Consider the following 23149-nt stretch of genomic DNA (forward strand, 5'->3'; position numbering starts at 1 on the left):
TTTATTTATTTATTATGCATACAGTGTTCTGTCTGCATCCCTGCATGCCAGAAGAGGGCGCCAGATTTCATTACAGATGGTTGTGAAGTGAACCATCATCTGGTTGCTGGGAATTGAACTCAGGACCTCTGGAAGAATAGCCAGTGCTCTTAACCTCTGAGCCATCTCTCTGGCGCCCCCCCATCCCCCCAAAAAAAGTTAACCAGGGTGAATTGGCACTGTAGGGGTACATATGAAGGGAGCAGGCAAAAGCACGTTGGTCTGTGTATTGCCATTTTGATTTCAGACTCACTTCATTTTACCTATAGGGTGAAATAAAGTTCAACTTTTCAATAGCTGACCTGAGAGGCCAGGGTAGCACCATTATGGGCTTCTCCCAGCCCCAGCCTCAACTAGGCCTGGCTTTCAGTTTCTGTTTTGGTCTCAATTTCTGTTTCAGTTTCGGCTTCTGATAAGGCAGGGGAGGGAGATATTGCATACCCAGGCATGATTCAGCACTTCCAGCCCCAGCCAATCAGAAACATATTAGTGTGGCTGCTGCTTGCTTGGCCAATCATATTTAGGATGACCTAATCCCCTCCTGGTTGTCTATAAAAGGAGCTTGTGTGCTTCTCTGGGGATTGTCACCATTTTGTTGTGTAGCTGACCCCTGCATGCAGGAATTCTTCTCTTGAGAAATAAATGCTCTTGTGTTTGCATAAAAGGAAAAAAAAAAAAGAAAACAAGAATTGCAAGTGGCGGGTAGAATGCTCACTGTATTACCATAGGACCAAATTATTTCCCACATGCTAAGGATAATGCTTCTTTGATGTCTATGAGCAGAGCGTGGCTCATAGTACTAATTTATTTTATTAACTTGGAGCTGAAAGGAGGTGGCAATTTAAATAAGGACATCAAATGCAGTAGACCACACCAGAATAGTTCCATATAGCTGCCCTTTACCTGGAAGTTAAAGAGCACTTACTCATTATAAATAATAAAGCACAAGAGATGTTAGACCAGAGTCTGCCTCCATCACATCCACAGAATATGTGCAAGAGAAGACAGACATATTTTTTTTTAGTGCAAGCAGCAAGTTTATTTTCTGTTACAAGGAATTAACAAAGGAACGACAACAATGAGGTACAATCCAAACATTTGCATATGGAAACTTTCCTTGAAACACTCAGATTATTGTTGCAATTATTGATTGTCAACTTAAAGAAATCCTGAGATTATTCAAAATAAAAATTTATTTCTTGGGAAATTTCAGAATGGTAATTTTATTCCAGAGCCATAATTAGCGAGGGTAAAAGTATTCTCTTGGCTAAGACCAAGAGTTTGGGGTAGTACTGTGATACTGCGTACATTCCAACTTTATATTTCTACTTTGCAAAAGGTACGTGCATTTTGCAAAGAAAGTGCATATATTTCTACTGTACCCTTTTTGGAAATGTGCTCAGATGCCTTCCAGTGTTGAGTTATTATGAATCAACACTGATGATAATGAGTGTACTGGTCACTACACTTGATAACACAGTTACATGTTTTTGATGCTATACTGAAAACATTTGGGCTATACAGATAGCAAATATGGAATATATATGGACAGACACCAAGTCTTCACCTTAATGATCTTACATTAATGTTGAAGTGGTAAACATTAAGGCTTAGAAGGATGTCATTGTCTTAAAGACATACTGTTGAACACATGGCTGCCTCCTTGCTCTCTAAAGCAATTGTATAATTTAACCAGCAAATACAGAATAGATAAGTATCAGGACACAAAAAAAGCATTAAAGCCCATTACAATCTTGAATAAGCCAAAACTTCAAGTACATAGAAAAGCATTGCAATCATGTATTTAGCTTTATTCCTCTAATATATATCATAATTTAAAACTATATAAAGTCACATAAAAGCAACTTTTCAAGTGTTACAGCTGAAAGCATGGCTTTGTGCTTGGCTTAATCATTTTTTTAACCAGTTTAATTTATAAAGCTCGTAATCTTGCCAGCAGGGCTTCAACTTCAGGGACGGATTCGCTTTTAGAAACAGAGCCAAGAAGTTCCATTTCCTTTTTTCTGTTGCTTTCTGTATTACAGGCTTCCTTCTCAACTGCCTTGATCCTCCCTGTAGACTTATGAGTGTCTAGATTATAATTAAGCTCCTTGGCGACTGGAGTCCTGGTGGAGTTGCCATTGATACTGTGGTGTGGACGTGACCCTTCTGTCAACTGCACTTTCTGGTTTTCTACAGTAAGAAAAAAAGAAACATGAAACTTGTCAGTGTGGAAACCAAGGTCCAGGTATGTTATAAAACATAGATTTAATAATTCTCAATAAATAAATCCTCTTGGAGAGACTAAAAGTAGTCAGAAGAAAGACATGTATAGTTTAAGAATCAATTAAATTATAGAAGACAATTGCTTATTTTCTTCTTTTATGCTGAAATACCTGTGTGCAGGACATTATCAGAGTTTTGTCTTATGCTTCATTCAGGATTTGGGTCAAACACAAATGAAATGGAGAAGCCTCCTCTAACCATTTCATATGGGCCTTATCTTGATCCTCCCCATCCCCGTGTTCCTTCCCCTCATCTTTTCCCTTCTAGCATCATAGCAAGCACATGTACCATATGTCTGTTTACTTGTCCACTGGGTGTCTTTTCACTAGAATGTATGGTCCACAGAGAAGGAACTTTACTTTAAACTGTGTAGTTTCAGTATCTATAATAGCCCTGGGTAAACTAAGTGTTCAATAAACACACCGGGTAAGTAAACAGTCTGCACAGATTATGACCCAACAGAAGAGGAAGAATTAGACTAAGATTTTCCTTTTGAACAAAAGTAAGGAAGATTATCCTAAGAAGTTGAAAAGTTATAAAACACCCCTTAAAAGAAATAATAAAGTTGTCAGGCAGATTGTATTTTCTAGCAAACCACAATTACATAATTTTGTCATAACAAAGTTGAGTGGTATATCTACATCTACTTATATATACATGCACCCATCACACATACATACTGGCAAGTGGTTACGATCTTGATTCCATAATAGGAAGTGATTAAATGGTGCTGGCTGATTAATTTTTTCAGAGACCTAAAATTTCATCTAATTAACTGACTCTCACACTGTACAACCTTATGAGTGACTCTCTCATACTTTTAAAAAGCAGATAGCCTCAATATTCATGTAACCTTGAACAGGGTTTGAAAATGGCTCCAGCAAACTTGACATGACATTTAAAGTTTTTTGGTTATTCGCGGAGAGATGTTCCATTATCCCAATAGTAATGACTTTGGAGCACAAGCAGTCACTCATGACAGTGTGTTTTATGTGAGCGCTGAAAATTCCAACCGAAAACAGCTTGTACATTAAAAAGGTGGCTGCTGAAGATATTTACTGCACTGTCATTTCCTGACCAGGGGCTTCCAGTGATGGATGAGGATTTTACACAGTTTCTTGGACAATCTCTACAAATTTTAGAAGTATGATCAGCTTTTAGCTGTTGGAAGAAAATAAATACACTTTTCTTATCACTTTCTCTATCAGGTAGGCAATTGTTACTCAAAAATCAAAATCTAGCAGAGCAGTGATTTTTTTTTTTCCCTGAGAGGAGTTTATGTGCCGCAGCTCATAGTGCACACTCTGTGCCTGCAGCAAAGAACACACAGGCCTGGTGGTTCTGCAGTTCCCATGGCCACATAAATTAATTTTATCTTGTATCCACCATCTTCCCCCAAAAGGTATGTGGAAGTACATTTGTAGCTAAGTGCTGATTTTCAGTCAGTGTACGGCCCATTCCTAAATCTTTCTATCATCCCTGGTCATTTGATGTCTTCTTGTATACTACTCCATCATGAGACTTCCAACAAACAAGGTTAAGTTGTTATTGGGCAATGCTAGTTAAAATCTTAGATTACCGAGATTACACTTGCAAGAATATGGATCTGGAATATAAGAAAATAATACATAAAGTTCCACAGCTTCTAGAGCTATATTCAATCAAGGCCATTTCTGTATGTGGAAAAGTAAAAATAAAAAATAACGTGGGATTTTAGGTAGACATGGTATGAAATCTGATCATTAGATGGATAGTTCAATAACCTTGAGTCTCAAATTCTAATAATAAATCTCAAAAAGTAGATATGGGGATAAAAGGACACAATCTGGGTGGCTACTATATGGTGATACTTACTGTCTAGTAAGAGTTAGTCTTGCTGTGATGAAACACCATGACCAACGCAACTTGGGGGGGAAAGGCTTTATTTGGAGGAAAGGCTTTATTTGGCTTACACTTCCACATCACTGTTCAGCACTGAAGGAAGCCAGGGCAGGAACTCACAGTGGACAGGAAACTGGAGGCAGGAGCTGACACCAATGCTGTGGTGTGGCACTGCTTACTGGCTTGCTCCTTCCTCATGGCTTGCTCAGCCTGCTTTCTTATAGAACTCAGGACCACCAGCAGAAGGACGGCATTATCCACTATGGGGCTAGGCCCTCCTCTATCCATCATTAATCAAGAAGATGCCCTCCAGCTAGATCTTATGGAGACGTTTTCTCAATTGAGGTTCCCTCTTTTCAGAAGACTCTAGCCTGTGTCAAGTTAACATAAAACTAGCTAGCATGCTTATCGGTCCCCCTTTTTTCAAAACCTACAGGAGGAGCAACCAGTTCCTCTGTCACCAGGATTTAGGGTTTAAGTGGAGGCTCTGACCTGACTTTCCAGGGCTTAGCAGAGAGGGCTGAAATACTATCTTACGAACATCCTGGATTTATTAAGCAGTACATTAATTTACAAAAAAATTTGTTGCACCTTAAATATCACCACCATGTTACAGACTGAGGAGGAAAAGCAAAAAGAAGTTTGGTCATGAGCTTAGATTAGTTATTAAGTAAGTCAGTGGCACAAGCCAGACACTGTATTAGGAGACACTGGAGCTGTCTTAGACAAAGCTGAATACCTTTTTGCCACAGAAAAGTGCTAAGTAATTCAAAGCTGAGTTTCCTAATAATGGTGCCCTGAATCCTCACAATAGCTTTGTAAAGCAGAGAGATACAGACAGAAATGGCCTTCTCAGAGTATGGTCAAGGTCACGACGTCATCCCTTTCTGTACTGTTCTCAATTAAATTAATGACTGTGAATTTTAAACATGACCTCAATCCATTGCAGTATCTGAATTCATTCATCCTTCCATTTTCCTAGACAACCATTTCACACCCTTTCTTCTCTTTTCAAACCTCCAGCATGTCTGTCCACTCTCATTTGGCCCCTTCATACAAATAAAACATAACAAAACTTCCACTGTAAGCTCCCTTAACATCGAGTATCTACCTATGCCTTCCTTCCTGTTAGGATGCATCAACATCCTGCCCTGCTGAGAACAGCCTGGAAGGCCTCACTCCTGCTGTGGTATTGACAGCCATCCCTTTGGCAGCCACACTGGCCCTACTGAACTGTCAAGGTTTAGTCCTCCCTGGGATCATTCCTGTTCTGGCTAGTTTTATGTCAGCTTGACACAAGCGAGTCATTAGAGGGGAGGGAAAGGATCATATGCTTCCATAAGATCCAGCTGTAGAACATTTTTTTTTTTTTAAATTAATGATGCCCCAGCCCATTGTGTATGGTGCCATCCCTGGGCTGGTGATCCTGGGCTCTAAAAGAGAACAGACTGAGCAAGCCAGTAAGCAGCCCCCCTCCATGGCCTCTGCATCAGCTCCTGCCTCCAGGTTCCTGCCCAGTTTTGAGTTCCTGCCTTGTCTTCCTTAGGTGACAGACTACAGTGTGGAAGTGTGAACCAAATAAACCCTTTCCTCCCCAACTTGGTATGTGGTCCATGGTGTTTCACTGCAGCAACAGAAACACTAACTAAGGCAATTCCCCTCAGCGTGCAAGTTCGTTGTGCTAACTCCAAACTGGAGAAAGAGATTTCCATTTGTTTTCACTTCTGCCCCAGTTACACTCACAGTGCTTGGTTCCTTTTAGAAAAAAAAACAAAAAATCCTTTGAAGGAACCAGGTTCTTGTCTCCGTTCTTCCCATCCACTTTCCTCTTGAGCTTACACACATGCTTTTGACATTTTGCTCTTCTCAAACAGTTCCTGTGAAAGTCACCAGTGGACTGTGTGTTGAGAAAAAAGGAGGACAACACAGACTGCAGTCGAAGTGTCCAGCATAGCCCTGGGGTATTTCTTCTAGTGCTTTGGTGTTTGAACTTCTCTGGAGGCTTAGGTCAATAACAACTGGGCCAATGTAAACAAGAACATTTAGATCCTTTTGAGAAACTCTAAATGGCCATGGCTTTGGCATTTGGGATAAGATGATAAGAGAATAGCATGGTACTTGACGCCTCTGTGGTTTCAGAAATAAACACTTTCATGGGAAGCAATGGGTAAGATGGTATGGAAAAAGAAGATGCCTGTTCACACACCACTGGAAAATACAAAAGTGCACAAAGCACCTCAAGAGGAAGAGATTGTAGTCCTGTTAGCCGTTCCTCGATAACTTTTCACTCTCAGAACCCAGATTCCCTGCACCCTAACAGCTCCTATCTTGGTTCTTACTTTCCATTTGCATTACATTTTTAAATAGTTGACTTTCAAACAACACAGGGGAGGCAGTACTGTAACTTAGAACACATGGATTTGCAGAGGCAGGAGTAAAGCATAACTTGATGCGGGAGGCCTCCGTCCTTCACATGTACAGTTAGATGGCTATAAATACAATATGGCATACTTGGACATACGGACTCAATTAAAGGTGAGGCTGGGGCTGTAATAAAAATAGAAGCATTCTATTTATCCTCCATAGAAATCTTTGCCAACACACATTTTATACTGGATACTGAATGTACTAAGGCAAAAGAAGATTACTGCTTCATTTTCTAAAGGGAGTACTTTTGTACAATTTTATGAATCAAATCCTGGGCTTTCCTTTTTTTCTTTAAGACATTACAATTGATGTCTGTGTATGATATGTCCAGGACCCCTGCCAATTCTCAGGGCCACTGGTAATGGCAGCACAGATAGGCAAAGAGCCAGCTACTATTCTTAGTACCAAACTCCTAAGGGATCCAATCCACATATCATATATTTGTGTAACCCTGGAAATAAGCAGGGTAAAAAATGCATCGTATTTTGCTTTAAAATAGGAAGACTCACTAATTTCAATTTAACTCCCCATATGATTCTTACTATAAGTGAATCAGGGAGCCCACCATAGCTTTACTTTTCTCTGTGAATTCAAAGTTGGACTGTTGGAAAGCTGAATCAACTTTAAATGCAGAGACCCACTGGACATGAACGTAAGAATCAAGGCTGTACACAATACCCAATGTTGGGTTCCATATGGTGTTTGCAGAATACAGATTTAAATGATAATAATAGTCGAAAACCCCCAACATCCTGCACTAATATTCCCATTGCTTCCCCAGAAACACAAAGACATAGGAATGTAGTACAAATTTCTAAAAGGTCTTATTAGTAAAAACAAACCCTGTGCCAGGTATTGGGGTGAACACTGAAAGGTCAGAGAAGCAGAACAAGCCACAGCTAACCTCACCTTGCTAATTCCTCAGCTGATCTTGTTTCCTCAAACTGGAAGCCTCCGTGTCCTCATGCAAATGGATCTCAGCTGAACTGCTGCTAAAAGCCTAAAAGCTTAACAAACTTAGTTCCTGGTCCTCACATCTTATATAACTTTCTGCTTCCTGCCATCACTTCCTGAGATTAAAGGTGTGTGTCACCATGCCTGGTGGTTTCCACTGTGGCCTTGATCTCACGGATGGATCTCTGCCTCCCAAGTGATAGGATTAAAGGTGTGTCCCACCATTTTCTGGCCTTTATGTCTGTCTAGTGGCTGTTCTGTTCTCTGACCCCAGATAAGTTTATTAGGGTGCACAATATATTGGGGGACACAATATCACCACATAGGAATCTAGGAAAGATGCTGGCAACACACACACACACACACACACACACACACACACACACACACACGCATCTAAATGAGGAAGTATTTCAGCCAACATACTGGTGGAAGACCCTAGGGGGAACCCTTCCCATTGCAGTTATGGTTCAGAGAGGCTCCTCCCTCTAAAGCAGTATCCATCCTCCATCACACCGTGGTTCTAATGGGCACTGGCTTCTTATGATTGCCAGCTCTCCGATGAGAAATGAAATTGAGCTCTACCTTTTGCGGCCGATGGCAAGCCTGTGGCAGTTTTGACTAGAGAAGGAATGCAGAACGCTGGGGACCCAATGTGACTTCAGTGACTTCCAACCTTCTGGAAATTTGGTGTCTTTTTACAGTTCTTTACCTGTGCTCCTATTACTTTGACCTACTAAGTAGCTGTGTTGTTTCACCTCAAAGGCAGCTTTATTAGGGGACAAGGAGTGTATAATCCATAAATATCATTTTTAAGGTACCACTGGGTATGCACAACTGTAAAGTATGTGACAAATATATGTTTTTAATCTATGCAATAACTAAAGTAAGTGCTGGCCGCCAGTAGTCCGTACCTCCTGGGGGTTTTACTGTTGATATACTGACACTATGAACAGTTGTCTCCCCTTAGTTTCATTTTGTTCTTTGACTCTCTCTCTCTCTCTCTCTCTCTCTCTCTCTCTCTCTCTCTCTCTCTCTCTCTCTCTCACAGACACACACACACATTTATAAGCATATAGAATATATATAGAAAACACACATACAATGATAGATGTGCAAAAAGGCATTTTATATTGCTAAAATCTTCGGAAGTACCAAGCAAGTCATTAGAAACCAATTGTGTAAAAGCATAAACAGCTTAGCCGAGTGCACTCCCCATTCAAACAGTAAAGATATCTCTGGATCCTAAGCTAGTATGGAGTTAGTGAATGCTCATACACAGTCAGCCTTGCTCATCTCACCATCTGGTAAACGAAAGTGCAAAGGTAGCACAGTTGCCTTGCTGGTCTCAGTGATGGGCAGGCAGGAAGTGAGCGGATGATGGAAGGAATCTTCTAAGGGTCCGGGGTCAGTAAAGGAAGTCCAGCCCCTTTCCCTTAAGGACAGTGGCAACGGCAAGGCCCCATCCTGCTGCTTCCCTTGCTAAGAGGCCATGGGTTGGGATCCCTTTCCACATCTGCTTTCCTACTGCTCAGATCTTAGTAATCTATTTTGGTTTTCATCCTACCTTACCGAAACTATTCCCTAAGAGTACCCAAGGCCTCAGGGTTCTGACACTCAACTGAACTGTCTCTTGCCTCATTTTCCCTCTACACATGTGACATTATGAAACAGGTGTAATGATGGCTTTGGCTGGTTTTTGTTCCAGTTCCGGGGAGGTGGCCTTTCAGCCTCTGGGATCGTTACCTATGGTAAGACTCCAGACCTACAGGGTTGACAAAACAGTTGGTGAGTTATGCTAATTAGGCGATTCATGGTGAGGCCCTAGACAGTTTGGAGTCATGAATGATGCAGGATGGGATTAGTCAGGCCAACCCATGTGACTGGGAGGATAAGGCTTGAGGTGAGTGATACCAGCCTATTCTCTAAGGATGGCAAGGGCCATTTCAATTCAGTTTTGTGGTCAATGATTGAACCGGTTACATGTAAATAATGAAGCCTTAATTTAAACTAAGGGCACCTAACTTCAGTTGAGTTTTCTTGTTTGACAATATATTTGCCCCCCCCCCCCGTATTTATGGGAAATCTGGTTTGTCTTGGATGCCCAAATCTGTAAATGCTCAAGTCTCTTACGTAAAATGCTATAGTGTTTCCTATAACCTATACAAACCCTTCCATGTATTTTAAATCCTCTCTAATTACTTGTAATGGAGATGCATATATAATTCACCATTCTTTAGTGTGTGTGGGTTAGGTGGTTGAGGAAGTATGGAAATAATTTACCCTGAAGAGTAAGCATGTGGTAATAGAGTCCATGTAGAGGTCAGAGGACAGCTTTGGGATTTGATTCTCTCCTTTCACTTTTTTGTGGGTTCTAGGGCTCAAACTCAGGGCCGTGGGCTTGAGCAGCAGTTTATCCGTTGTGCCATCTCATGGACCCCGTATATTTGAGTTTTATACAAACCCCTGTGACAGAGGTGATATATTTATGTGTTGACCCCAGTTTACACTTGAAGATGAGGAAAAAGAAACCGCCCTCAGGCAGGGCTAGAGAAGAACTCAAACCATCGCACTCCTGGTTGAAACAGTCTACTGTGGTAACGCCCCTTTACGCCCTGACTGAGGCATCCTCTTGTTCTGACTCCTGCATGCTGGGATAACAGGTGAGCACCACTGTGTGTGGCCTTCTGTTGTATTTGTTTTCAGGTCTGCTTTGGCTGTTTCTTCCACCTTCTCCAGTGAACTCTTTTAAGTAACCAAATTTCTGTGCTCGTTTCTCACAATTAGGTCCTTAGGCTGCTTCTCTGCCCCACCTGCTTTCTGTCATCCAAGGCTCCAGCTCAATCTTTTCTTTTCAGAAGACTATGGGTTTGGATTTCCATCCCTGACAAGAGAGCTTCGGTGCTGTCCACTGTGGCACCTCTATACATTTCAACACAAGCACTCTCACACAATTTCAAGGTTGAGTAGACATACTCAATCCAAACTCTCACACGCAAAGCATCCTCCTCTTGCTTTTAGTTTAGGGAGCCCAACTATCATTTTGTTTACTAGTCCTACTGTTTACAGCTATCCAGGGCCACCATGTTTGTGATCAGTGACATGTGGCTTGGTAGGCACTATGTATTTCTAAAACTGCCTGTCAGGGAGTAGATGGTAACAATTTGATCAGTTGCCATTGGGTTTTTTGAGGAAAAGTTCTGAGAAATAGCAGGATGACATTGGACACTATAATTATTAACAACAAAATATGCATTTGAAAAATCCTTTAGATTTTCTCTCTCTCTCTCTCTCGTGTGTGTGTGTGTGTGTGTGTGTGTGTGTGTGTGTGTGTGTGTGTGTGTGTTAACCCTAAATGATACACATCAACCCCTCCATGCTATGGAAAAAGAAACTGAGGTTTAGCGAAGCTCATGTGCTTCCAGTCTTTGCCATTTGCTTCTGGAGAATTCCATCTAAATCTTAGGACCCTATGTTTTTGGGGGTCACAGCAAATACATACTTAGAAATGGAAGAACACTTACTAAGCTGAAGGGTGTCAGGGAAGCTGAGTTTCTGTGGGAATCACTTCGGTGCTACAATGGAAAACGACCAGTTAAATAGATACTTAGGAAGCTATTTTTCTGAAGTCATTTATAAGTAGTATCTGAGAATATACTTTTAAGCAGTTCCCTTTGTTTATATTTTACATACTTTCTAATTCCACATCAGATATTTCAGACGCACAGATGTTTTTTCTGAATGGGTAACTTGGGTGTTTCTATTCCATTTCATTTTGATTTATAGAATCATGTAATGCAGAATTGTATAATCTTTGGATTGGAAAGACCTTAGTTACTTGGCAGAACCATCTATCCAATGTTTAAATTCCATTTGCTCAGCATTGAAAATAGTTTGCTTAAGATTGAAGACCTCCAGTCAGATCCGGAAAATCTCATAATCATAAGGCAATATATTCCCCTTTGGGCAGCTCTAAAAAGATCACATATTTCTTTATTCATCATTGGTTCCCATGAAATTTTTGTCACTGGCTCTACTGACTCCCTCCCCATCAAAACAATTAGAGTTCTACTAAATAAAGGCAATTCCTTTTCCACCTACCACTCTAACAAGTATTTGAAAACAAACCAAACAAAGAAAAACCCTCCCTAAACAAATACCTCTTATTTAAGCCAAAAAGCTACTGTTTCTTCATCTGTACCTTATAGTGACCATAAGTTGGAATTATGAATAAGAGAATTCATTGTTAACTCCATGGAGTTTAGTTCTCTATGCTAGTTACTAATTCTTTGATATATTTATGACCCTGCTATTTCTGCTATGAACATGTAGAAATGTGTCTACCTAACAGTTCAAAATTCTGAAAAAAAAAAAATCAACTAGGAGGTTTTATACCATAAAACAATCCATATTCACAGAAACCTGATTTCAACCTGTAGGCTCAGTAAATTGAGGTTCATTGTCAGTATTGTACGAAGGAGGACGTACTTAGAAAATGGGATTTTAATTGAGCATTGAATCCCAAGATACATTTGTGTTCATATAAATTAATTTTATGTATGAGTATACATGAACGGCTACTTTGCTCTTTTCAGCCAATCACTATACATATTATATTAGCTATATCCTAACATAGCAGTATGTTCAGCCAATCACTATACATATTATATTAGCTATATCCTAACATAGCAGTATGTTCAAGTAGTAAGAAAACTATTGAATATTTTACCATGAGATAACTTGTCTGAATATGAACTCCACAAAGGTGGGTACCTCATCTGTCCAATTCACTGCTTAAATTCACACACCCTTAGCCCATCTCAGCACAGATGCTTTGTACATTATTTATTGAATTATGGAAATTAGCAAGGCATAATTTTATTACCTTACCTCACTTAACAGTTGATATTAATCTACTCCCGAGAAAATACTTCGGAAAAATAATAGTTGGAGTTTTACTATAAGAAAGCTAATCACTGTCTAGAGCAGTGGTTCTCAACCTTCCTAATGCTTCAACCCTTTAACACAGTCCTTCATGTTGGGGTGACCCCCAACCACAAATGTGTTTTCATTGCTACTTCATAACTACAACTTTGCTAGTGTTAAGAACTGTTTTTATGTCTGTTTTCTGATGGTCTTAGGTGACCCCTGTGAAAGCGTCATTCTAATCCAAAGGGTTGTGACCCATGGGTTGAGAATCACTGGCTTATAGCCATACCACCTGAAAGCATCTGATCTTGGAGGATAAACAGGACTGTGCCTGCTTAGTATTTGGGTGGGAAAAAGCTAATAATCATTACTATTGTAAAATTAGTAACAATAACAAAAGCAAATTTTAAACTATAAAGTTCAAGCCATATACCAAAAGAAACCAATATTGTTCATTTATCCAAGTTTAGTAAAAATAGTTCTATAACTAATACGTCCTTGTATAGAACTGCTAGTTTGGGTGGTTAAAGAAAAAGTCACCCAAAACAAGATTTTTAGCTCATTTCTGCATTGACTAGTAAATTTAGCTTTGTTATATGTTCACAGATTTTATACTGATCATAGTACATTATCAAACAGAAATGTGTTATACAAACTTCATATAGAAATAAATTGCAGATATCAATATATTCTTAATATTGAGAGGAAAATTTTCTCTAATACACAATTTTTGTGGACATCAATATTATTGTAGGGTGCAATTTTATGAAAATATCATGTATTCAAAGAGACTAAACTTTTGCTGGACCATACAGCCAAGTTAATGATACACCTTGTGATCACTTAAGACTTAACTGCATTCCTACTGCATACTCAGCCTTTAAAGTTGAGCCTGCCTAGAAGAGAATAGTGTAACAACCAGCCTTACTGTTCTTTGAATTTCCCATGCAATTGGTTTTTACAACCCAAGGTAAAGCGCAGCTTTAATCTTAAATTATATTCTCTCCCCTGCCACTAACCGTGAGTAATCTAAGTATGCTGTGGTAATCATTTGCTGTAGATATCCAACACGTTGAAAAAAAAAAGTCTTATACAATAAATATCCACAAATGTTGCAAAAAACATGTGGATGTATGTAAGATGAACCTTAAAAGGTCTTATTCATAAAAAATCCGGAGCCAGACAATGGGATGAATTCTGAAAAATCAGAGAAGCAGAACAAGCCATAGGCAACCTCACCTTGATAACTGTTCATCTGATCCTGTTTCCAGGAATCCTCAGACTGAAAGCTTCGGAGTCCTCACCTGAATGGGTCTCAGTTGAACTGTTGCTAAAAGTCTAAAAGCTTAAAAGCCTCTAATTCTTAGTCCTTACACCTTATATAACTTTCTGCTCCCTACCAACACTTCCTGGGGTTAAAGGTGTGTGTCTTTCCCAAGCAAGACATGTGATCTCAAGTGCTGGGATTAAAGGTGTGTCACCATGCCTAGCTCTGTTCCCAGTGTGGCCTTGAACTCACAGAGATCCAGATGGATCTCTGCCTCTCCAGTGATAGGATTAAAGGTGTGTGTGTGCCACAACTGTGTGCCTCTATGTCTAATCTTGTGGCTGTTCTGTTCTCTGACCCCAGATAAATTTTATTAGGGTATACAATATATTGGGGGACACAATATATTACCACAGATGTAAGTTGATGGTGTTTGCAGTTTTTGTTCACTATTCTAAGTCAGTTGGGATCAGGAAAATAACTTCTTTCCTTGAAAAAACTGTTAAAAATTTCTGCAATGTATCTTTCATTCCGTTCCCATATAATGTTTTTTGTGTTGTTCAATAAACAAAGCAAATCTCTCTATGTAGGGACAGACAGTCAAACATCAGACAGTCCCATACACCAGACAGGTCACAGGTAGGTCAGTAACCTCTACCTGCAGGCTGATGGAGACACAGTGAGGGAAGTGGAGCATTCAAATTAAAATGTGGTTTGCTCTTGGTCAAATTAATCCCAGAAGAAGGGCTTCATTTTCATTCCTTAAGATGATGCCAGTGCATTGCAATGTCTCTGAAGTCATTTTTACTGTTATTATCTATAACATCCACTACAAAAGGAAAAGCACGAGGTGAAGGAAAGCAACGCTCCTGTGTGTAGCACTTCACTGTGATCTTGTCTTGGGTACAGATGAACAGTTACACATGCTTAGAAACTTGGATTTTGTGACTGGGAAGACAGACAAAAGCCAGAAATTCAAATCACACTCACAAAACTTGAATTCTAATACTGACAGGTCTGCTTCTGCCACAGCCCATGATGTGACATGTTTATCTAGCCTCCTTAAGCACAAGGAGACCAGGTTGCCATTTAGGGTTTTTGTTTTACTTCATAGTTGTGCATACCACAGAAGCCAGAAGTATCTGATTTACTAAACACAATTCTCCTTTGCAAATGAAGTTGGTTTTTCTTGCTTGACATTCTATTTGTCAGAGCAGGACCTATGCCAGGGTAAGGGTTAGTTGTCGTTGGTAAAAGCTGACAGACTGGCCTGTTTTGATTGTCCCCCCAATGGCTTAGTAGTGTTATCTTTTTCTGGATCAATGTTACCAAGTTTGATTATAAAATCTGGTACTGTTTCTAAGAGTTCAGACTCATATACCTCAATAAAAGAAAGGGATGGAATACAGAATCTGACTTGACTTGTAGATATCAACTGAAAGGGAGCAGCTCAGGCTAGTCCACTCCCACCTCCTAGTCCCAGTATGAAAACAGTTAAGTCCCTCAACGTTCCTCAGCCTCCACTGTTACAGACTTACAGGCACAGTCCTTCTCCCTGAGGGACAATTCTGCAAGGTAAGGCTGGAAAAAGTGCTGATACACTCTAAATTTCTCTGCGTTCACACCCCACATAGACTGCCCTATCTGTAACCAAAAAAAGGGGGTGGGGGGAATCTAGCAAACACCTTGAGCACAGATTGTATCCTACTCCAAAGGTGAGACTGATCTGAAAGGTAATTCTGATGATAGCTATTGTTCTAATATCTCACTTGATTTTTTTCCTTCCTGTTAAAGTTTGCATCATTGCCTCCCCTTAACAGGGCCTTGTGTAACACCTTAAGAAAAAACATTAACAGGTATGAAATAAAAGGTAATACAGTAGAAAGTATCATCATTAAATCCAGAGAAATGTTCAACAGCTTTAAGGCATCTGAAATATGGAGGGAGAACACAGCTTCAGGTATACAGAGCCATGGCTCTGGGTCTTGGCTGCAATGGCCCTGGTGCTTAAACTACAATCTGACTTCTGATTATTTTGGCTCAGTTAAAAAGGTACCGGCCTTCATTTTAAAGGTGAGATTTTTGATCAGCACAATGACTGAGGTAAAGAGGACCTTTCTTATAAGCTGCTTCTTTTTAATGAGGGAAACAGCAAAAGGAATAGGTCAATGTCACTCCAGTTATTTTCTTGCAAATAAAATACCCAGTTCGGTTTCTATGAAACCCCAGGCTGCACTGGGATGGCTGAAAAATTGCTTTCTGTAAACAGCTCATTTTTAACGCTTCCTTGGCTGCGTCTGTGCTTTCTAAGACTCCATGGACACACAAACAGATCGGACTACACAATTCCCTCCTTCCGTTTACTGCTATAGATTCCTGCCTCGGGCTTTCCTTGCCAGCAGAGACTGTTAACTCAAAGACTTGCTTCCACTCTCTTCCTGGGGCTTTGGAACACCTCCTGTCTCTATGGTAACACAAAACACAAAGCACTAGAGATGTATCGTACAGCAGGCAGGAAAAAAAAAATCAGAGTACAGTACTCTTGGTAACGCTGAAGGTGCGGACAGCAGGGGACAGACAAGGAGGAAGGACGGGCAACTGTCCCTCATCCCTCCCACGCATCAGTCTCTCAGAAGAGCTACACATGCCAGTACAGAGGAGACCTTGAAGTCTACAGAACTGGATAATCCACACGGTATTTGAAATGAAGAAGAATGTACTGGAGAGCCCCAATAGTCATACATTCCTAGGAATTCACAGTTCATTTAACTACTGACAGAACTAAGTTCTCTGTCAAATAAGCCCCCACACTTACACATTATGAAAGACATTCACATTGACATCTAATAAATACACTTGAAATACTTTCAAATACACTGCAGCCAGCACTAAGAATCACTGATCTATACACGGCAGTTCTAGAAATGGGTTTAGATTTACCCCTCTGCTATGTTCTCTCTCCATATCAGATTAATTAAAGCTGTTGAACATTTCTCTGGATTTAGTGATTGTATTTTCTACTATAGTACTTCTAATTTCATACCTGTTAAATGTTTTTGCTTAAGACATCATACAAGGTCCTGCTAAGGGGTCAGGGAGACAATTATACAAAGAAGAAAAATACACAAAATATTACAGTGTGATGTACTTTAAAGATAATGCAAAAAAAAAAGAACTTCACAGAGCTTTCTTTTCAATTGTTTGCTGCAGTAAAATCTCTCTCTTTCAGTTTTTTGGAGTAGGACACTGTAATAAAAGCATGCCCATTATTTCATAAGTTTTGAATAACCAGAAGTTTCAGCTCTCTAAATTATTGGTCAATTTCAATCTGTTTCCTAGCCATAGACAGAATTTTTAAAGTTTGTCTCAGAAACATGTCAATGTATATCATGAGTATTAATGAAACAAACTTGGAAATATTTAAGAAGCCCCCATGCATTTACACATTATGAAACACATCCACATTGACATCTACTAAGTACACTCTAAATAATTTAAAAACATTTCATGCAAGTCTATGCAATACTGCTTAGCATTGCTACTAGAAGCTGGCTAGGAGTATGGTCTCCTGAGGATGTGTAGAGACTGCTTGGTTATGGGACACCAACACAGAGCACTTCTCCATTTCTGGCACCTGGCCCCACAGTGGAACAAAGGTGGCTCCCAGTCCATCCTCTGAAACTGCCCTCTAACATTCGACTCTTGGAGCTTCAGGGAAGCTATTCTTACTTGTAGAACTCATGCTTTAGAAACTCAGATGGCCTTCCCTATTCTCTCTCTTCTTAGAAACACCCAGTAAACGTAGATGTAGCTACAGTTACAGCCACTAGAGGTCAGCCGGGTACACCTGTCACTAATGGATTTTAGTGGGCATTCTCGGATCCTGAGTAACTTTTGATGATTTTAAAAGCATGAGACAAACATTCCTTTACAACCATCACACACAGCATCATGCTTGCTGATTATTTTGTTTTTAAAAGCTTTTTTTCCCCCATGGTACTACCTCCTATATTGGCTTTCATTTTATTTGGAGGAGGAGAAAACTATTGTGACGAGTGGGTCTTTGCAATGAATGGAAGGAATCTCATAAGAAGGCTGCAAGAGCTGAGCACAGAAGCAACGTCTGCAGTTTTAGCAATTCCATTTGGTGATGGAAACTTAGTGAACTCCCCACTCAATCATTTCACTCCTCAAACACCCTGAACATTTCCTCCTGGTACAGACAAATATTACGCATTTATGGACCTATGTATTACAGACTAATTATAATAGTTCAAGTCACTCACCTTTCTAGTGAGATTTACTACATGATACACCAGATGCGTGTTAATGACACAATTTTGAACTGTAACAGAACCCACAGAGAGCCTAGATTTTAACAAAGTACAGTACTAACACAATTATATTGACCTTTTCAATGGCTTATCAATAAAACAACTACAAGCATTTCCCCCTATTTTTAGACTTTTTTTTTTTGTTTTGTTTTGTTTTTTTTTTTTTTTTTTTTTCGAGACAGGGTTTCTCTGCGTAGCTTTGCGCCTTTCCTGGAGCTCACTTGGTAGCCCAGCCTGGCCTCGAACTCACAGAGATCCGCCTGCCTCTGCCTCCCGAGTGCTGGGATTAAAGGCGTGCGCCACCACCGCCCGGCTATTTTTAGACTTTTTAAAAGGCTGGCAATAAAAATGATGCTAACCAACTCAAGTACTCATTCAATGCCAGGTAGGTACACATATACATGGTGCCATATTTGGATTCCCTACCTAGCTGAATCACGTCTGAGGAAGGATATTTTGAAGTGTGTAGAAACTTTCCCAGGAATGGGGAAGACAAAGCACCTGGCTCCAAACCATAGTGCTGCTGTTTAAATAACATTTACGACAGTAAATGCAGAAGGCAAGGCACACAGCATCACTGTATTAGTCCTAGGAACCAAGAGAGAGAACTATGAGACTCTTCATTTTTACCTATGCTTTTTGTGACAAATGCTCTGAAACTCTATTGAGCTCTCTAGTAAGAGACAACTAGGAGGATTTATTTCCAGGGTCTGCGCTGGAACTGTGTCCAGTACTGTCTGTTTCTATCTATACCTGCTGCTATGGAGCTAGTCCTTCACAGAAGCAGCAAACCCACGGTTCAGATTTGCTAGCGCCTGAGAAAATACTCAGTGACATTACAGCACATAACATTTTATTTTAATAAGTACTACTTGTGTCAAATGCAAGGTTCGGAGTCTTAAAAATCTTTCTAATTTTTCAAATAAAGTGAGACAGTCACAAAAGCCTTGATTTATTTTAAATGCTAAAGCTTTTGTCTAGTGTTTTCTCACTAGCAATCAAGGCTCAATGAAACTCCTTTTAGGAGATGGTGCAACTTCTTAAATCATTCTATCTGTATTTATTCAATCAGCCTTTCTGATCATCTAGTATCTCTGAAATCTCACCAACAGTCGCTCCTGATGGCCATGATGACATCTGCCACTGGATTTTGCTCTCATGTTTGTGTCTTGATCTGCCTGCCACACGTTCAGCAACAAAAACATAGGATATTCAGAGTCCATGTTCTTCCTGACCCTTGTGGTATTAAAAAGAGAAGTTTTCATGGTTCTGTGTTATAGCTAAGAATACAGCATGGACAGTATGCTTTTGCTCATTTATCAGGACAGACAGCGCCTATGCAGCTGGCTGACCTTGGGTCAGGAGCACCGTGCAAAACAAAACAGGCACGGTCCTTGCCTAGGGCCAGCCTCAGACCTAACCACATCTACGTGGTGTATCGGCTGAGAGATTTGCTTAGGACTTAAAACACACAGATGTAAGCGTTGATTCTGTCCTTTCCTTTCCTGAGGTACGGGCTTCTACGCAACCCAGCTTGCCTTGGACTCCAGAGTATCTTCTCTGCCTCTGCCTCCTGAGTACTGGGGTTTCAGGTAGGAGCCACCACCTATGTCTATAATTATAAGAGCTCTATGCCTCTAATTATAGTCTCCGATTATAAAAACGCTTTATTAAATGTTTTATTTTAATCCTTTTGACAAAAGTCAGGATTCACATCTCTTAAAAAATAAAGCCAAAAGTTTAAGTACTCTGAGTGTGTTAGAGTTCATAAGAAAATGCACAGGGTGGAGGTATTTGCAGAGGTAAGTGGTGAATGAGGGGGACTGTAAGAAGTAGATGGTGAGGATTAATTAGAGGAATCTAAGGAGAACTAGTAAACTAGCATGTCTCTCATTTAAACATGGAGGGGAAAAATGCAGGTATAAAGTATTCGAATCTAGACCAGTTTATACTGGATGAACTGGACAGGACTGAAAGAATATGTAATTGAGCTGAATTTATGCTACAAAGTCCTGACCCCGAGCTCCAGACCTGGTTGAGAATCATGTCTTACTGAGGTCCTCTTCTTCCTCGCCTGTTGCCTGTACCACACAAATAGTTTAAAAAAAAAAAAAAAGGCTCCAACGTAGCGTTTTACCTTTACTCTTGCTCAGCTGCCCACCACTTCCCAGTTAGGAACCAGGAAGAAAGGCACCCAAGTCGGAAGTCGGCACCGAGAAAGCCTCCTTACCTCAATGCTCTCTGTTCATTCCGAAGCCTCCCCTTGTTTCCTAACAAATCCCAGACATGAGATATATTGAAATGTCTCCTCTACCGTACTCCGTGAAAGCAGCTCTCAGTCTGGTGATAATGCTGCCCCTGGCTATGCTCTCTGGGTGCGAGGCGTGACAAGTGCCTTCTATCACATTCCCCATAGACTACATAGAGTTGTTAGCAACCCTGGGACATAGGAAAGACAAAGTAAGCAAACTACCAACCAAACCAAGCCAACAACAACAAAACAAACAAGACCAGGAGCCCCGCTATCCTTTGTGAGACCATGGGCCGTTGGCTTGCTGCTAGGACTGACTCCCTTCTGAATCCCATGGTTCAGGGGGCTCCCAGGGGCTTCTCCTGGAAATTAAAAGGCTTTCACTAGAGGCAGGTTAGCTGTATCTCACCCCCTGCTGGCTCTGCAGATTTGGTTTTAACTGAGCTTCCTGCCATGGAACAACCTTTTCGTTTATCAAGCAGTATGCTTATTGATTTGTTTGGTCTTTGCTTCTACATGAAAGAGAACAACAACAAAAACTGTCCTCCGGCTCATCTGCTTAGTCGCAAGCTGTAGACCTGTGACTAGACCAGAGGCATTGGTTCTGTGCAAAAGTACAGGGGACACTGTGAGGCTTTCCTCTCACTCTGTCGTGTCATTTACTTTCTACATCCTTCAAGAATTCTCTTACTCCTGGCAGACTCCTCCTCTTCTTCTGTCTTCTCTGAAAGGAACCAACCAACCAACCAACCAACCAACCAACCAACCAACCAACCAACCAACCAAACCTGATCAAGTAATTCAAAGAGTTTCCATGTAACAGTGCTTTGAAATGTACAGACCACCCACTATTCGAATATAAAGCATTGCTAGGAATCCTCAAGCAAACCTTGACAGCCACACCCTTGGACCTCTTCTGATGGTTAGACAGACAGACAGTAAGAGGTACTCTGAAGGACAGACAGCTCCCAGTTAAAAAAGAACTACTGACTCTCTGAAAAACATTCAATCAAGATACATTTCTAAATGCACTAAAAAAAAAAAAAAAAACAACAGAAGGGAATTTCATTTCTAAGTCTTTCAATGCATATTTCTTTAGGAAACTGGTGTGTGCTTACATGTATTATCATTAGACTCATAGCTACAGTGATAAATTCTGTGATATGTATTTGTGTGCTAATTTGATAGGAATAGGGTGGGTGGATATCCAAACTCTGAATGACAGATCTGGTGGGAATGGCAGCTGTAATGCTTATGAATTACAGCTCATCATCATTTAAAGTTATCTGACAGCTTCCTGATAAAGCACAATTACAGAAATATCAAACTTGAACATTTCAAGGGTCTAGGATTATTAAGGCAAGAAAGAACCTTTTGGGGGCTGGAGGATGGGACGGAGACATTCTTTTCTTAGAGATGGGCACATTTCACATTCTCCTAAAATACTGGTTATTTGTAAACAACTTCCCTCCATTCCCACCTTCAAATATGAGTGAGTGAGACACAACTGTGACTTTTCTTTCTTTCTCTTTGGAGTGGTAATGAATGCATTACATTCAGGAATAAAGTAGAAATGAAGACGCTGACAAAAAACGATCCACTGGAAGCTTTTGTTGGAGGAAATTGCAGTCCTCTTGGTCTTGTATCCTTGCTATTTCCAAGTGTTTCCCCAGTTTTGCTACTTACTAAATACAGGTCTCCTGGGAGCAGCTGTGTGGGCACAGCAGCACATGTAGCGACAGGTGATTCCTCCCGGGAGGAGGTGACCAACAAGAAATTTGAGCCCAGGAAGTTAAGCGGATGACTCCAGTGACAGAAGTGGGAAACAGCGGAGGAGTAATGGAAATTCATAGTCTCATTCTCAATGGCACTTGTCATTGTCTCCGGAGTGACAGACAGTTGTTCTGGTCAAAGGGTGTTATCACTGTTGTAGGAGGACCTAGTTAATACAATGTGACTGTCAACTGTGATGGAAGGATGACATTGTTGCTGGCTATGTGGATAAGTAATCATTAAGTCATACTTGAAAAACCTGTATTCCACAAAATTGGAAAGTCTAAAAGAAATGGACAATTTTCTCAATAGATACCACTTACTAAAGTTAAAGCAAGATCAGATAAACAACTTATATAAACTTATAACCCCTAAAGAAATAGAAGTAGTCATTAAAAGTCTCCAAAAATAGCCCAAGGCCACATGATTTTAGTGTAGAATTCTACCAGACTTTCAAAGAAGACTTAATACCAATACTCCTCAAATTATTCCACAAAACACAAACAAAATGAACAAATTTTGTCAAATTCATTTTATGAGGCCACATTTTATATTGGCCTGATATGCGAACCACATGAAAATTCAACAAGGAAAGAATTACAGACCAATTTCCTTCATGAACAATGATGCAATAACACTCAGTAAAATACTGGCAAACTGAATCCAAGCACACATCAAAAAGATCATCTACCATGATCAAGTAGGCTTCATTCAAGAGATGCAGGGATGGTTCAACATATGAAAATCTATCAATGTAAACCACTATACAAACAAACTGAAAGAAAAAAAATAACCACATAATCATCTCATTAGATGCTGAAAAGCCTTTGATAAAATCCAACACCCCTTCATGATAAAAGTCTTAGAGAGATCAGGGATACAAGGGACATACCTAAATACAATAAAGGCAACTTATAGCAAGCCAATAGCCAACATCAAATTAAGCAGAGAGAAACTCAAAGCAATTCCACTAAAATCAGGAACAAGACAAGACTGTCCACTCTATCC

The 23149-nt window shown here is 40.2% G+C and overlaps 1 protein-coding gene across 4 annotated transcripts in view; it reads right to left on the bottom strand.

Annotated features, from left to right (window-relative positions):
* Positions 1-1052: 1052 nt before the first annotated feature.
* Positions 1053-23149, bottom strand: part of Diaph3 (diaphanous related formin 3) — a 482159-nt gene continuing 460062 nt past the window's right edge. For all 4 annotated transcript variants that reach the window (XM_076545449.1, XM_076545448.1, XM_076545447.1 and 1 more), the window contains one exon: positions 1053-2232. In XM_076545449.1, the coding sequence (XP_076401564.1) occupies positions 1973-2232 (260 nt within the window). In that variant the 3' untranslated portion in view covers positions 1053-1972. The remainder of the gene's footprint in view (positions 2233-23149) is intronic.

This window comes from Peromyscus maniculatus, chromosome 9 (genome assembly GCF_049852395.1).
Source record: "Peromyscus maniculatus bairdii isolate BWxNUB_F1_BW_parent chromosome 9, HU_Pman_BW_mat_3.1, whole genome shotgun sequence".
NCBI lineage: Eukaryota > Metazoa > Chordata > Mammalia > Rodentia > Cricetidae > Peromyscus > Peromyscus maniculatus.